Below are 13592 nucleotides of genomic sequence, written 5' to 3'. Positions count from 1 at the left end.
TGTCCCATCCGTTGTTATGTTACCTATAATTAGTGCCCTGTGTTCTTTTTTCTTTTTATGTGAAAATTTAATAAAATATACCCTGTCCTGTAAAAAAAAAGATTCTGTTTGAGTGTTTTGGGTACTTTTTAATTTATTTATTGTTATATTTAAATTTTAATTAATTTTATTGGTATATTTTAGGTATACAATATAATGACATTCATCATTGGAAATTTGCACCTTGACATAATCTCTCTTGGTTCTTATTTTTTCCCCATTCTTCCACCCTCCCTTCAACACTTCCATGCCTCCCTATTTACAAAGACTTTGTTTCCATTTTTTCCTTTTCTCATATTAATTCCATTCCCTTCTTTCCTTTCCCCTACCCCTCCCACTTCCCCTTACCCTTTGCTCCTTTTCTTCCTATTGCACATTATCTATTATACCTTTTAGTCCTTATTTACTCTTTCGGTTTCTCACACTAGAGAAACTATTTGGTATTTACACATGTGTGCCCTATTTATTTCACTTAAGAGTATCGCTTCAGTGTGCATCCATTTAGCTATAAATGTCTCTAATTTATCACATTTTATGGCTGAGTAGTACTCCTTTTAAGAAAAACCCCCACATTTTCTTTATCCAGTCTCCAGCTGATGGAAATGTGGGCTGCTTCCAACTTTTAGCTATTACAAATTGTGCTGCTATGAACATGGGTGCACATATATCACTGTGGTATGATTCTTTTAATTCTTTGGGGAGGATATCCAGCAGGGGTATAGTTGGGTCAAATGGGACTTCCAGTTCTAGATGTTTGAGGTACTTCCATACTGACTTCCACAGTGGTTGACCAGTCTACACTCCCACCAACAGTGGAGCAGTGTTCGTCTTTCCCCACAGCCCCACCAGGATCTGTTATTGGTTGATTTCATGATAGCAGCCATTCTATCTGGGGTGAGGTAGACTCTCAGCATTGTTTTCATTTGCATCTCTCAAATGACCAGTGATGTTGAACAATTTTTCATATATTTATTTGCTATTTCTACTTCTTTGTCTGAGAAATGTCTGTTCATTTCAGATGCCCATTTTTGGATTGGGTCTTTAAATTTGGAAGGTCTGAGTTTTTTGAAGTTCTTTATAGATTCTAGATAGTAGATCTTTGTCTGAGGGAGAGCAGGTGAAAATTTCTTCACACTGTTGGTGGTTTCTCTTGCTGTGCAGAAGCTTTTTAATAAGAAGAGATGCCACTTGTTGATTGTTTGTGCTAGTTCACAAGCAACGGAGGTTTTGTTCATAAAATCTTTCATTTTTTAATTTTTTATTAAATTCTTTTATTGGTACATTGTAGGTATACAACACAATTACATTTCTTATTGGGAATTGTACCTTTACATAATGTGTCTTGGTTCTTATTTTTTCCCCATTCCTAGCCCTTCCTTCACCCCCTCTACCCTTCCCTATTTACAAAGACTTTATTTCCATTTTTTCCGTTTCTCGTCATTTTTCCTTTCCCTTCTTTCCTTTCCCCTGCCCCTCCCACTACCCCTACACCTTTGGACCTTTTCTTCCTATTTTACATTATCGATTATTCATTCTAATCATTGGTATATTTTAGGTATTCAATATAATGACATTCATCATTGGAAATTTGCACCTTTACATAGTCTCTCTTGGTTCTTATTTTTCACCCTTGCCCAGCCCTCCCTTCAACCCCTCCATCCCTCCCTATTTACAAAGATTTTGTTCCTATTTTTCCATTTTCTCATATTAATCCCATTCCCTTCTATCCTTTCCCCTAACCCTCCCACTTCCTTCCCCTTTGCCCCTTTTCTTCCTCTTTCACATTACCTATTATACATTTAGTCCTTATTTACACTTTCAGTTTCTCACACCAGAGAAATTATTCAGTATTTATTCATGTGTGTCCTATTTATTTCACTTAAGAGTATCGCCTCAATGTGCATCCACTTAGCTATAAATGTCTCTAATTTCTCATTTTTTATGGCTGAATAGTACTCCATTTTATTAAAAAACCACATTTTCTTGATCCAGTCTCCAGTTGATGGGCATTTGGGCTGTTTCCAAGTTTTAGCTATCACAAACTGTGCTGCTATGAACATGGGCACACATATATCACTGTGGTATGATTCTTTTAATTCTTTGGGGAAGATCCCCAGCAGTGGAATAGCAGGATCAAATGGGATTTCCAGTCCTAGTTCTTTGAGGTATCTCCATACTGATTTCCACAGTGCTTGCACCAGTCTATACTCCCACCAGCAGTGGAGCAGCGTTCCTCTTTCCCCACAGCCCTGCCAGCATTTTTATTGGTTGATTTCATGATAGCAGCCATTCTTTCTGGAGTGAAGTGGAATCTCAGCATTGTTTTCATTTGCATCTCTCCAATGACCAGTAATGTTGAACATTTTTTCATGTATTTATTTGCTATTTCTACTTCTTTATCTGAGAAATGTCTGTTCATTTCAGATGCCCATTTTTGGAATGGGTATTTACATTTGAGAACTCTGATCTTTTCAAGTTCTTTATAGATGCAAGATAGTAGACCTTTGTCTGAGGAAGAGCAGGTGAAGATTTTTTCCCACATTGTGGGTTGTCTCTTCACACTGCTGGTGGTTTCTCTTGCTGTGCAGAAGATTTTTAATAAGAAGAGATCCCATTTGTTGATTGTGCTAGTTCACAGGCAACTGAGGTTTTGTTCATAAAATCTTTTCCTACACCAATGTCTTCAAGGGTTCTACCTAACCTCTGTTCCAACTGGTTCAGAGTTTCTATTTTAATATTTAGATCTTTAATCCATTTTGATTTTAGTTTAGTGCATGGTGAGAGATACAGGTCTAGTTGTAATCTTTGGCAAGTTGAAGCCCAATTTTTCCAGCACCACATAAAATCTTTTCTTAGACCAATGTCTTCAAGAGTTCTACCTAACCTCAGTTCCAGTCAGTTCAGTGTTTCTATTTTAATATTTAGATCTTTAATCCATCTCAATTTTAGTTTAGTGCATATTGAGAGATATAGGTCTAGTTTTAATCTCTGACAAGTTGAAACCCAATTTTTCCAGCATCATTTATTAAAGAGGCTGTCTTTCCTCCAGTGAGGCTGTTTGGCTCCTTTGTTGAAGATGATGTAGCTGAGTGTGTCTGGAGTTGTTTCTGCATCTTCTAATCTGTTCCACTGTTCCTCAGGTCTGTTTCTTTGACAGTACCATGCTGTTTTTATCACAGTAGCTTTGTAGTATAGTTTCAAGTTGGGGATTGTGATACCCTGTGCCATGTGTCTGTTACCTAGAATTGCTTCTGCTATTCTGGGTCTCTTCTTATTCCAAATGAATTTTTGGATTGTTTTCTCAAGGTCTGTGAAGTATGCTGCTGGAAATTCCATTAGGATTGCATTGAATCTATAGCAGTTTTGGAAGTATGGCCATTTTCACTATGTTGATCCTTCCTACCCAGGAGCAGGGAATGTCTGTCCATTTTCTGATATCATCTTCAATCACTCTTTTCAGAATGCTATAGTTTTCAGAGAAGAGGCCTTTGATTTCTTTTGTTAGGTTGATTTCTAGGTATTTCAGTGTTTTGGATGCTATTGTGAAAGGAATTATTTGCCCTATTTCTCTCTCAGTGAGTCTGTCATTTGTGTAGAGGAAAGCTATTGATTTTTGTGTGTTGACTTTGTATCCAGCTACTTTACTGAATTTGGTTATTTAGTCTAGAAGACTTTCGGTGGAGTTCTTGGGGTCTTCTATATAGAGTATCATGTCATCTGCAAATAATGACAGCTTGACTTCTTCATTTCCTATCTTTATTACTTTTATTTCTTTCTCATGTCTCATTGCTGTGGCTAATGTTTCCAAGACTATATTGAACAGGAGTGCTGATAGTGGACATCCTTGTCTTGTTCCTTAATTTAGTGTGAAGGATTTCAGTTTTTGACCATTTAGTATGATATTGGCTGTTGGTTTTTCATAGATGTGTTTTTGGTCAGTTTTTATTGTTGGTTTTTTTTTTTTTTATCAGATTGAGGTAGAGTGCATCTATTCTAATATTTTGTAGGGCTTTTATCATAAATGTGTGTTGGATGCTTTTTCTGCATCTCTTGAGCTGATCATATGGATTTTGTCCTTGGCTCTATTGATATAGTGTATTACATTGATTGATTTGTGTATGTTGAACCATCCCTGCATTCCTAGGATGAAGCCCACTTGGTTAGGGTGTATGATCTTCTTGGTGATCTTCTGCATTCTATTTGCCAGTATCTTATTAAGGATTTTTGCATCTATGTTCATTAGTGAGATTGGCCTATAGTTCTCTTTTTCAGTTGGGTCTTTCTCTGCTTTTGGGATCAAGGTGATGCTTGCTTCCAGGAATGAATTTGGGAGTATTGCTTCCCTTTCAATTTTATTGAAGAGTTTAAACAGTATTGGCAGTAGTTCCTCTTTAAATGTCTTGTAGAATTCAGCAGTGAAGCCATCAGGGCCTGGGCTTTTCTTAGTTGGTAAGTTTTTAATTAAGTTTCCATTTTCATTGATTGATATTGGGTCATTTAGAATTTTTAGGTCTTCTTTGTTCAACTTTGGTAATTCATACATGTCTAGGAATCTGTCCATTTGTTCTGAGTTTTCCATCTTATTGTTATATAGGTTCTCAAAGTAAGTATTGATGATCCTCTGGATTTCTGCTGGGTCTGTTGTAATTTCATCCTTTTCATTCCTAATTGCATGGATCTGTGCCTTTTCTTTCCTTTTTCTGATAAGGTTGGCTAAGGGTTTGTCAATTTTGTATTTGTATTTTTTTTCCCATTAACTTTATTGGTACATTTTAGGTATAAAATACAGTTACATTCATCATTGGGATCTTGTACCATTACATGAGTCTCTTGGTTCTTATTTTTTTTTCCCTCCCCTTGCCCTCCCTTCACCCCCTCCACCCTTCCTTATTTGCAAAGACCTTGTTTCCATTTTTTTCCTCTTCTCATATTTTTTCCTTTCCCTTTTTTCCCTTTCCCTACCCCCCCCCCAATTCCCCTGCTCCTTTAGACCTTTTCTTCCTGTAAAACGATATCAGTTATACATTTTTTAAATTACAATATTAAGATCTAGGAGACATTACCACAGATTTTACAGAATTTAAAAGGATATAGAAAGCATATTACAAAAATCTTTTTTGAAATAAATTTGACAACTTCTAAGAAGTAACTTAGAAGACAAATTAATGAAACTAACTCTGGAGGAAATATAACATTTGAATAGCACCTATGAAAGAAAGTATATTCCTAGCTTGAAAACCTACCTATATGACAACAGCAGGCTCATAAACATTTTAACTGATAAATTATATCAAACAAAGCAGAAGAAAGGAACACTTCTCCCCTCATTTTAGGAACTCAACATTGTCCTAATCCTAAAACTGGATAAAGATAATAGAAGAAAAAAGTATGAACATAGATAGAAATTTGTTTAACAAAATGAACTATTAGAAGTCAGATCTGGCAGGATGTAGAAAGTGGTTTTGTTATAGGGATGGCAGTGTTGGTTCAGCATTGGAAGATCCACCCCCAAAAGTCATCATTTTAACAGAGGAAAGGAAAAAGCCATATGATCCTGTCACTAGTTGGAGAAAAAGTATTGGACCAAATTCTACAGCTGTTCATGGTAAAAGCTATCAGGAGACTAGAAGTAGAACAGAAACTTCTCAACAAATTAAAGACATGTACTCCATACTTCCAGCGAGAATGCCTTATATGAATGGAGAAGATACAATGCTTTCTCCTTAAGGTGGGGAACAAGGGCAGATATGCTTACTCTTTATCTATCCATTAAACTTTGAAACCTAGGCCCCACCAAAATAGTCTGGCAATAAAATGACACAACTAGGATGGGATTGGCAGCAGAAACAAAATCTTTATATGTAGATGAAATGATCATCTACAGAGAAAATACTAAGAAATCTCTAGGAGCCCCTAGAACTTGTACTTGAATTTAGCAGGATTAGAAAACACAAGGTATATATAACAATTCAGGTCTGTGTATACTTGCTATAAATGAAGAATGGGATATTGAAATTTAAAAGTTATGTAGGAGTACAAAGGACCCAGAAAAGCCAAAAACAAAAACCAAAACAGTGTTGGAAGACATTTAGCACCCAATTTTAAGACTTCTTCTAAAGCTACAGTAATCAAGGCAGTGTTGGTGTAAGGAAAGACATATAGATCATTTGAATAAAACAGAGAATCTAGAAATAGAACCACACATATATGGCCCACTGAGTTTTGAAAGATTATTTAACATTAGCCTTTTATAGAATATAAACTCTATTCAAGAGCCAAGGAAGAGATAGTGTGTTCAACAAACGGCACTAGAACACCTGGTATCCATATATAAAAAATTAACCTCAACCCTTTTTTTCCATACTTGAAAATAACTTGAAGGGATCTATGAACCTAAATAAGAAAGCCTAGAAGCATAAAACTTTCAGAAGAAATTATAAGGGAAAATATTTATGAATTCAGGGTAGGCAAGAACTACCTAGGATACAAAAAACATAATGTATAAAAGAAAAAAATTGATAAATGAGATTCCATCAAAATTTAGAACTTTAAATGACATCATTAAAATGAAAAGTAGTCCTTAAACAGACTGTATTTACAATACATATAACCTATGAAGAGAACACATAAAGAATTCTTAGACCTCATTAATAGACAACCCAATTAAAATATAGACATAAGAAGATGATAAATAGCCAGTATAGCACAAGGAATGGCGTGCAACTCTAGAATCAGAAAAATACTAATTAGTACAATAATAAGATGGAATTATATACTCATTAGGGAGATGAAGTCAAAAGTTTTAAAAGCCTTGTCATGACTTTTTCTTTTTGTTGGATTCTCCCTCTTTGCGTTTAATTTGTCATGCCCAATGGATTCATTCTGCTGGGCTTCCTGGGGTTGTGATCCTCATTGTCTTTTCCTAGGGTATTGTCTAAAATTTTTTGGAGTGCTGGTTTGGTATTCATGAAGTTCCTGAGGTGCTCTTTATCATGAAAGTATCTTATTTCTCCATCAATTTTGAAAGATAGTTTTGCAGGGTACATCAATCTGGGTTGGAGGCTGTTTTCCTTTAGGGCTTGAAATACATCACTCCAAGCTCTTCTTGCCTTAAGGGTTTGTGTTGAGAAGTCTGCTGTGATTCTGATGGGCTTTCCTTTGTATGTGATTTGTTTCTTTTCTCTCACTGCTTGTAGAGCTTTGTTCTTTTGTTGGGTTTCTGGAATCTTAACAATTATATGCCTATAGGTAGATTTTTTTGATCAAGGCTAGTTGGAATCCTATATGCCTCACTTATCTGTATGTCAAGTTCTTTTCCCCTCCTGGAGAAGTTTTCTGCCATTACTTCTGTGAAGAGTTTTTTTATGTCATCTGCACTCTCTCCTGTTTCTTCGTTGACTCCAGTCAGTCTTATGTTATTCTTCTTTGCATCGTCTAGCAGCTGCTGGATTGATTTCTCATGTTCCCTTACAATTTTAAAGCAATTTTCCTTTTCCTCCTTACTAATTGCAATCTCATCTTCTATATGTGAAATTCTATCCTCACATTGGTTCATTCTGCTGCGCAGACTTTCGATGGAGTTTTTAATCTCTTGGAAATCTGTTTGTATCTGTTTTATGGATTTCATTTATTTCCTATGTTGGGATTCCATCATGTTCCTCAGATCCCCTATTTTTTTATCTGTGTCCTCTCTAGATTTATTAATCATGTCTTGCACCATGAGCAAAATCTTTGGTGTTATCTGAGTAATTATTTCTGATTTCATTTTTCCCAGATCCTCTTTTGTTGCCAGTTGAGAGAGTCCAGGTGGTTGAGTATCAGAGTGTTCCATCTCGTTTCCCTTTGGGGTTGCTGTAGGTGATCTGGAAGTCTGTTTTTGGGGCTTTTTATGTGTCTTCTCATTTCCACGGGTGTGGGGGGGTGCTTCTGGTGCCCATGCGGCTCACCTCTGCCCTAGGAGCTGGGGATGGCAGTGGGGGAGCTTCCTTCCGGGTGCTGGGACCAGCTCACCTTCTTGGCTCTAGGAGCCTGGGATGGAGGCTGGGAGCTTCCTTCTGGGTGCTGGGACCGGCTCACCTTCTTGGCCCTAGGAACCTGGGATGGAGGCGGGGTGCTTCCTTCTGGGTGGGTTTGTCAATTTTGTTTATTCTTTCAAAGCACCAACTCTTGACTTAACATTGATTTTTTTGTATTGTTCTCTTAGTCTCCATTTCATTGATTTCTGCTCTGATCTGTATAATTTCCTCCCTTGTATGAGATTTGGGTTAGTCCTGCTCTTCTTTTTCTAGAAGCTTGAGGTTCAGCATCAGGTTGTGTAATTGAGCTTGCTCTGTTTTCCTAATGTAAGTATTCACTGCTATGCATTTCCCTTGTAAGACTGCTTTCATTGTGTCTCATAGATTCCAACGTGTTGTATTGGCATTGTCATTTAATTGTAGAAGCTGTCTGATTTCTTCTTAAATTTCCTCTGTGGCCTTTGGTTATTCAGTAGTGTGTTGTTCAGTTTCCATGTGTTTATGAAATGTTTGCAGTTTCTTTTGCTATTTATCTCCAATTTCATCACACTGTGGTCTGATAATATACAGGGGGTAACTTCAATTTGTTTGCACTTACTTAAACATGTTCTATGAGTGAGTATGTGGTCTATTTTGGAGAATGACCCATGTGCAGCTGAAAATAATGTGTATTCTGATTTTGTGGGGTGGAACACTCTGTAAATATCTGTTAAGTTCATTTGTTCAAGAGTTTGATTGAGTTCTAGTACTTCATTGCTTATTTTTAGTCTAGTTGATCTATCTATTTGTGACAGTGGAATATTGAGGTCCCCCACTACTATTGTATTAATGCTTATATGATTTTTCATGTTCGTTAGTATTTGTTTTATATAGTTGGGCTCACTAGTAATTGGTGCATAGATATTAATGATTGTCATCTCTTCCTCTTGTATTGTTCCCTTTACAAGGATATAGTGTCCTTCTTTGTCTCTCTTAATCAGTGTTGGTTTGAAATCCACTTGATCTGCAAAGAGAATAGCTTCTCCTGCTTTTTTTTGCATTCCTGTCACATGGAGTATTGTTTTCCATCCTTTAACTTTCAATCTATGAGTTTCTTTTCGAATTAAGTGTGTTTCTTGTATGCAGCATATTGTTGGATTTTGCTTCTTGACCCATTCTGCCAGTCTATTTCTTTTGATTGGTGAATTGAGACCATTAACATTGATGGTTATAACTGGTACATACTGACTTATCATTGTCATGACTTTTTCTTTTTGTTGGATTCTCCCCCTTTGCATTTAATTTCTTGTCATGCCCAAGGGATTCATTCTGCTGGGCTTCATGGGGTTGTGATCCCCGTAGTCTTTTTCTAGGATTTTGCCTAAATTTTTTTTTTTTTGGTACTGGGGAGTGAAACCACTGAGCTAAATTCCCAGCCCTGTCTACAATTTTTTGTAGTGTTGGTTTGGTATTCATGAAGTTCCTAAGGTGCTGTGTATCATGAAAGTATCTTATTTCTGCATCAATTTTGAAAGATAGTTTTGCAGGGTACATCAATCTGGGTTGGAGTTTGTTTTCCTTTAGGGCTTGAAATGCTTCACTCCAACCTCCTTGCCTTGAGGGTTTGCACTGAGAAGTCTACTGTGATTCTGATGGGCTTTCCCTTGTATGTGATTTGTTTCTTTTTTCTAACTTCTTGTAGAATTTTGTTCTTCTGTTGGGTTTCTGGAATCTTAACAATTATATGCCTATGTGTAGATTTTTTTTGATCAAGGGTAGCTGGAGTCCTATATGCCTCACTTATTTGTATGTCAAGTTCTTTTCCCCTGCCTGGGAAGTTTTCTGCCATCACTTCTGTGAATAGTGTTTTTACTTCATGTGGACTCTCTTCTGTTTCTTCATTGACTCCAATCAGTCTTATGTTATTCTTCTTTGGATCATTTAGCACCTGCTGCATTGATTTCTCATGGTCCCTTATTATTTTAAAGAAATTTTTCTTTTCCTGGTCACTAATTTCAATCTTATCTTTTATATCTGAAATTCTATCCTCACATTGGTTCATTCTGCTATGTAGACTTTCAATGGAGTTTTTTTTTTCCACCCAGATTTTATTCAGTAGGTAAGCTATGGTAGTGTTCTTGAGCAGGCTCACATACAGGGAGCCAGCTAGAGCCTAGAGTGGTCCTTTGCAAAGCTGCTAAGGACACCAAGCAGGTGAGGGGTCCTTTCTACCTTTCCAGCCTCCATCTGAGTGCTTGTCCATGCTAGTCTCCCTGGCATGATTAGGGACATTATCAGAGAAATGTCTTATGGGGCACATCTGGGTACCACTCTGTTTCAGATGCATCCATTCCATCTCCAAATTCAATTCTTGACTCAATACAAGACCTTTTAAACCAGATTTCTTCTTGCAGGAAAGCTGACTTGGAAACATGGGAGGTGGAGGGAGGGGCAGTAAGAGGGACCCTGGCAAGCAGACTTGGGGAGAATTGTCTGCTGCCCACAGTGAAGAACCCTTGGCCTGGAAGAATCCATGCATTGCAAGACCTCCCCCTCTAGGAACCAAGCCAAGGGACAGAAGCAAACTGCAACTCCCTGTCATCCTACCCACCTCAGACTTGCACTTATAATTAGGAGGTAACTTAGAGAATTTATACTATTTACAAAGGCCATGCTACAGGAAGCAGGGAAAGTGAGACAGCAGGAATAGAATGGCAGTGATCTAGGGGATTCCTGATCCCTCTCACTACTGCTTTTGCATCACCACCCTCAGCTCATGGCGGGAGAGCAGAGGAATCTCTCTCCAGAGACCAGGTGCACATCCTACTCTTGCAGAGGTCCCAGCAGTGGCTAGGGTGTGACTGCTGCCTTTGCATCACCAGGTGGTGGAGTTCTGGCCTGCAGTCCTTAGGGGGTGTGGCATGCGCCAAGCCTGGGGCTGCCCAGCCACACGACTGCCTGGGATGGTGGAGAGCTTGAGTGGAGCGTCAAGGCCCAGCCTCTACTCAGGAATGAACTGAGCCCAGTTGATGTCAGGGCACAGGGGGTCCTTCTCCAGGCCAGGGAAGCTGATGTCCAACAGGATCTTGCTTAGGCTGTCATTCATTGTGTCTAGAACCAGGCCTTCTGTCAGAGAACGGTTTGCTGAAAGGCTGGGGACCTGTGGCTCTGGGGATCCCAGCTTGGGGACTTCCAGATCTGAGGGGCAAGAGCTGCTAAAGGGATCAGCAGCAAGGTCAAAGGGTTCTGAATTGAGGAGCTCTCGGGGTGAGTCAAAGAGGGGAATGCTTTGCAGTGGCATGGTGCTCACATCCATTAGCCCTAGGGAGTCGGGCAAGGGGCCAAAGGTGCCCTGTGGTGTTTGTACTGGGCTGAAATCCAGCCCTCTCACTTTGGCAGGTGTGAGCCTCCAGGATTCAGGGGTTTTGAGGAGGAGAGATTTACTTGGGGTGGAGGAGATGGGCAGCATCTCCTTAATGGGTGTCTTGAAAGGTCCTCCCTCCTCCTGGAGACAGCCGAGCGAAGGGGCTGGCTCCGCAGACTCCGCCAGGAGGCAGACAGGGTGCTCCACAGCTTGTCCAGAGGTGCTGGGGCCCTCCGAGAAGACAAGCTCGGGCTCATCCACACAGGGAGGCAACCGGTGCTGTTTTCTTCGAGACCGGCTCATCTCCCTTCTCTCTCTCCGTTTAATCACGAGCATTTCTGAGACACGCCGTGCCGGGGACTTGAGCTCACTGTAGGACTTCTTGGGCCTCGGGGTGGGAGAGCAGGATGAATCCTCCCAGGAGTGAGATGACTCTTCTTTGAAAGATGAGCATGGAGAGGGCCACTCCTCCAAAGGAGGGCTCTCCACTTTGAAGGGTCTCCCTAAGGGGAGCTTGTCCTCCCCAGGCTGGGTTTCTTCCTCCTTGATAGATTGAACCGGAAGCAAAGGTAACAGCCCTGCTCCAAGCAGAGATCTCTCCTCCTTCACTGGTCCAGCAGCAGGTAGCGGGGCTATGCCCTCGTCAGCCAGCAGCACCTTGGGGGCGATGCGGACTCGCTTGCTGCGGCAGGCTAGCTCTGAGCTCATGAGAGAAGCCGCCAGGGGCAACGGCACCTTCACTGTGGGCTGCAACACCAGGGACTGGTTCACTGGGAACTGGATGGGCACCAGGTACGAGTTGACCCTTGGCAGCAGTGGCTTCATCTTCCGCCGTGCGCCCAGTGGGAGTTCAGTTTTGATGGTTGCATTCCGGTGGAGCTCAGCATTAGGTCGCTTCTGCTGCTTAAACACCTGATCCAAAGTCAGGAATCTGTTTGCAGTGGGGTGAATGGTCCAAAAGGAGACCTTGCCATTGGCGGATGTCTCCCGAACAAACATGTTGTGGAGGGAAAGGTTGTGGCGAATGGAATTCTTCCAGCCTGGCTTGGCAATGTGCTTAAAATAGGGGAAGTGGTCCTCCATCCAAGTGTAGATGTCCTTCAAGGTCATGCGCTTCTTCTCGGGGCTGTTGATGGCAAACTGTATCATGGCCATGTAAGAGTAGGGCAGCCTCTCAGACACAGAATCCTGCCAGGCTGTTGATGCTCCCAAGGGCTCCTCCACCTGAGGGGTCTTGACCTGACTCTGCTCCAGGTAACAGATCTCCTTCTCCTCCACCTCCTACTTGATGCTGCAGGAGCTCAGTCCATCAGAACTCATCTTCCCAAGCCACTGGATGTTACTCAGGCTGCTGTCCAGAATGCAGCCTGCTGCCTCACCGCCGGCATAGCTCTCCCATCGGTGCCCTGCAGGAGCTCCAGGTGCCCTAGGAACATTCACATCCTTAGCTGCAGGCTTTGGTCCCAACTTCTCAGTGAGCAATTCTGTACTCTTGGAATCATTGCTGTTTTGGGCTTGGGGCTGTGGTCCTGGAGAGCAAGCTGGGGCTCTCCCACAGCTGATGAGGATGAATTTGTTAGGCCCACTGCTGCCACTCTCTTTTCCTTTGGCAGTCAGTACTGTGATGATGCTCTGGATATCAGCATTGTTAGGGATGGCCACCACTTGTGTGTTGGGCATGGTAGGGTGATTAATAATCTTGATCCCAGCTGGAAACTTGCAAGAGCTGGATTCTGCCACCTCCTTGGAGGCTGGGGCTTGACTAGGCTCCTTCTGGGTGGGGTGTTTCTTAGAATCCTCTTCAGATGTTTCAACTGGAGCATTTTGAACAGGAAGGGGCAGCCTCCTTCTTTTGAGAATCAGTGGCCGATGAGGGCTGGTTTTCATTCTGAGTCTGTGCTTTCACTCTCCATTGAGAATCACAAGTATGGACCCTCAGACTGCAGCGACACCGCCCAGGGCCCAACACAGTGCTCTTGAGCCGGCTGGGCCCTGGAGAGCGGGCGGGACGGGAGCCCGGGTGCCCGGGTGCCCGGCGGGGAGTGGGCCCGGGTGGGCCGGGTACGTCAGCGCCCTCAGTGGAGTTTTTAGTCTCCTCAAAATCTGTTTGCATCTGTTTTATGGATTCCATTTGTTTCCTCTTTTGAGATTCCATCATGTTATTCAGTTCCTCTAGTTTTTTATTTGTGTCCTCT

General features: G+C 41.0%; 1 protein-coding gene across 1 annotated transcript; it reads right to left on the bottom strand.

Moving 5' to 3' along the window:
• Positions 1-11034: 11034 nt before the first annotated feature.
• On the bottom strand, positions 11035-13377 carry LOC101714787 (forkhead box protein M1-like). The gene is given in 2 exon segments (XM_087183542.1): positions 11035-12303; positions 12433-13377. Coding segments are annotated over 2 exon segments (2121 nt in total). The 5' UTR covers positions 13285-13377.
• Positions 13378-13592: the final 215 nt, after the last annotated feature.

This window comes from Heterocephalus glaber, unplaced genomic scaffold (genome assembly GCF_053883595.1).
Source record: "Heterocephalus glaber isolate CG9 unplaced genomic scaffold, H.glaber_assembly_v1.0 deba00001481, whole genome shotgun sequence".
Taxonomy (NCBI): domain Eukaryota; kingdom Metazoa; phylum Chordata; class Mammalia; order Rodentia; family Bathyergidae; genus Heterocephalus; species Heterocephalus glaber.
This window is presented reverse-complemented; position numbering and strand designations above follow the sequence as displayed.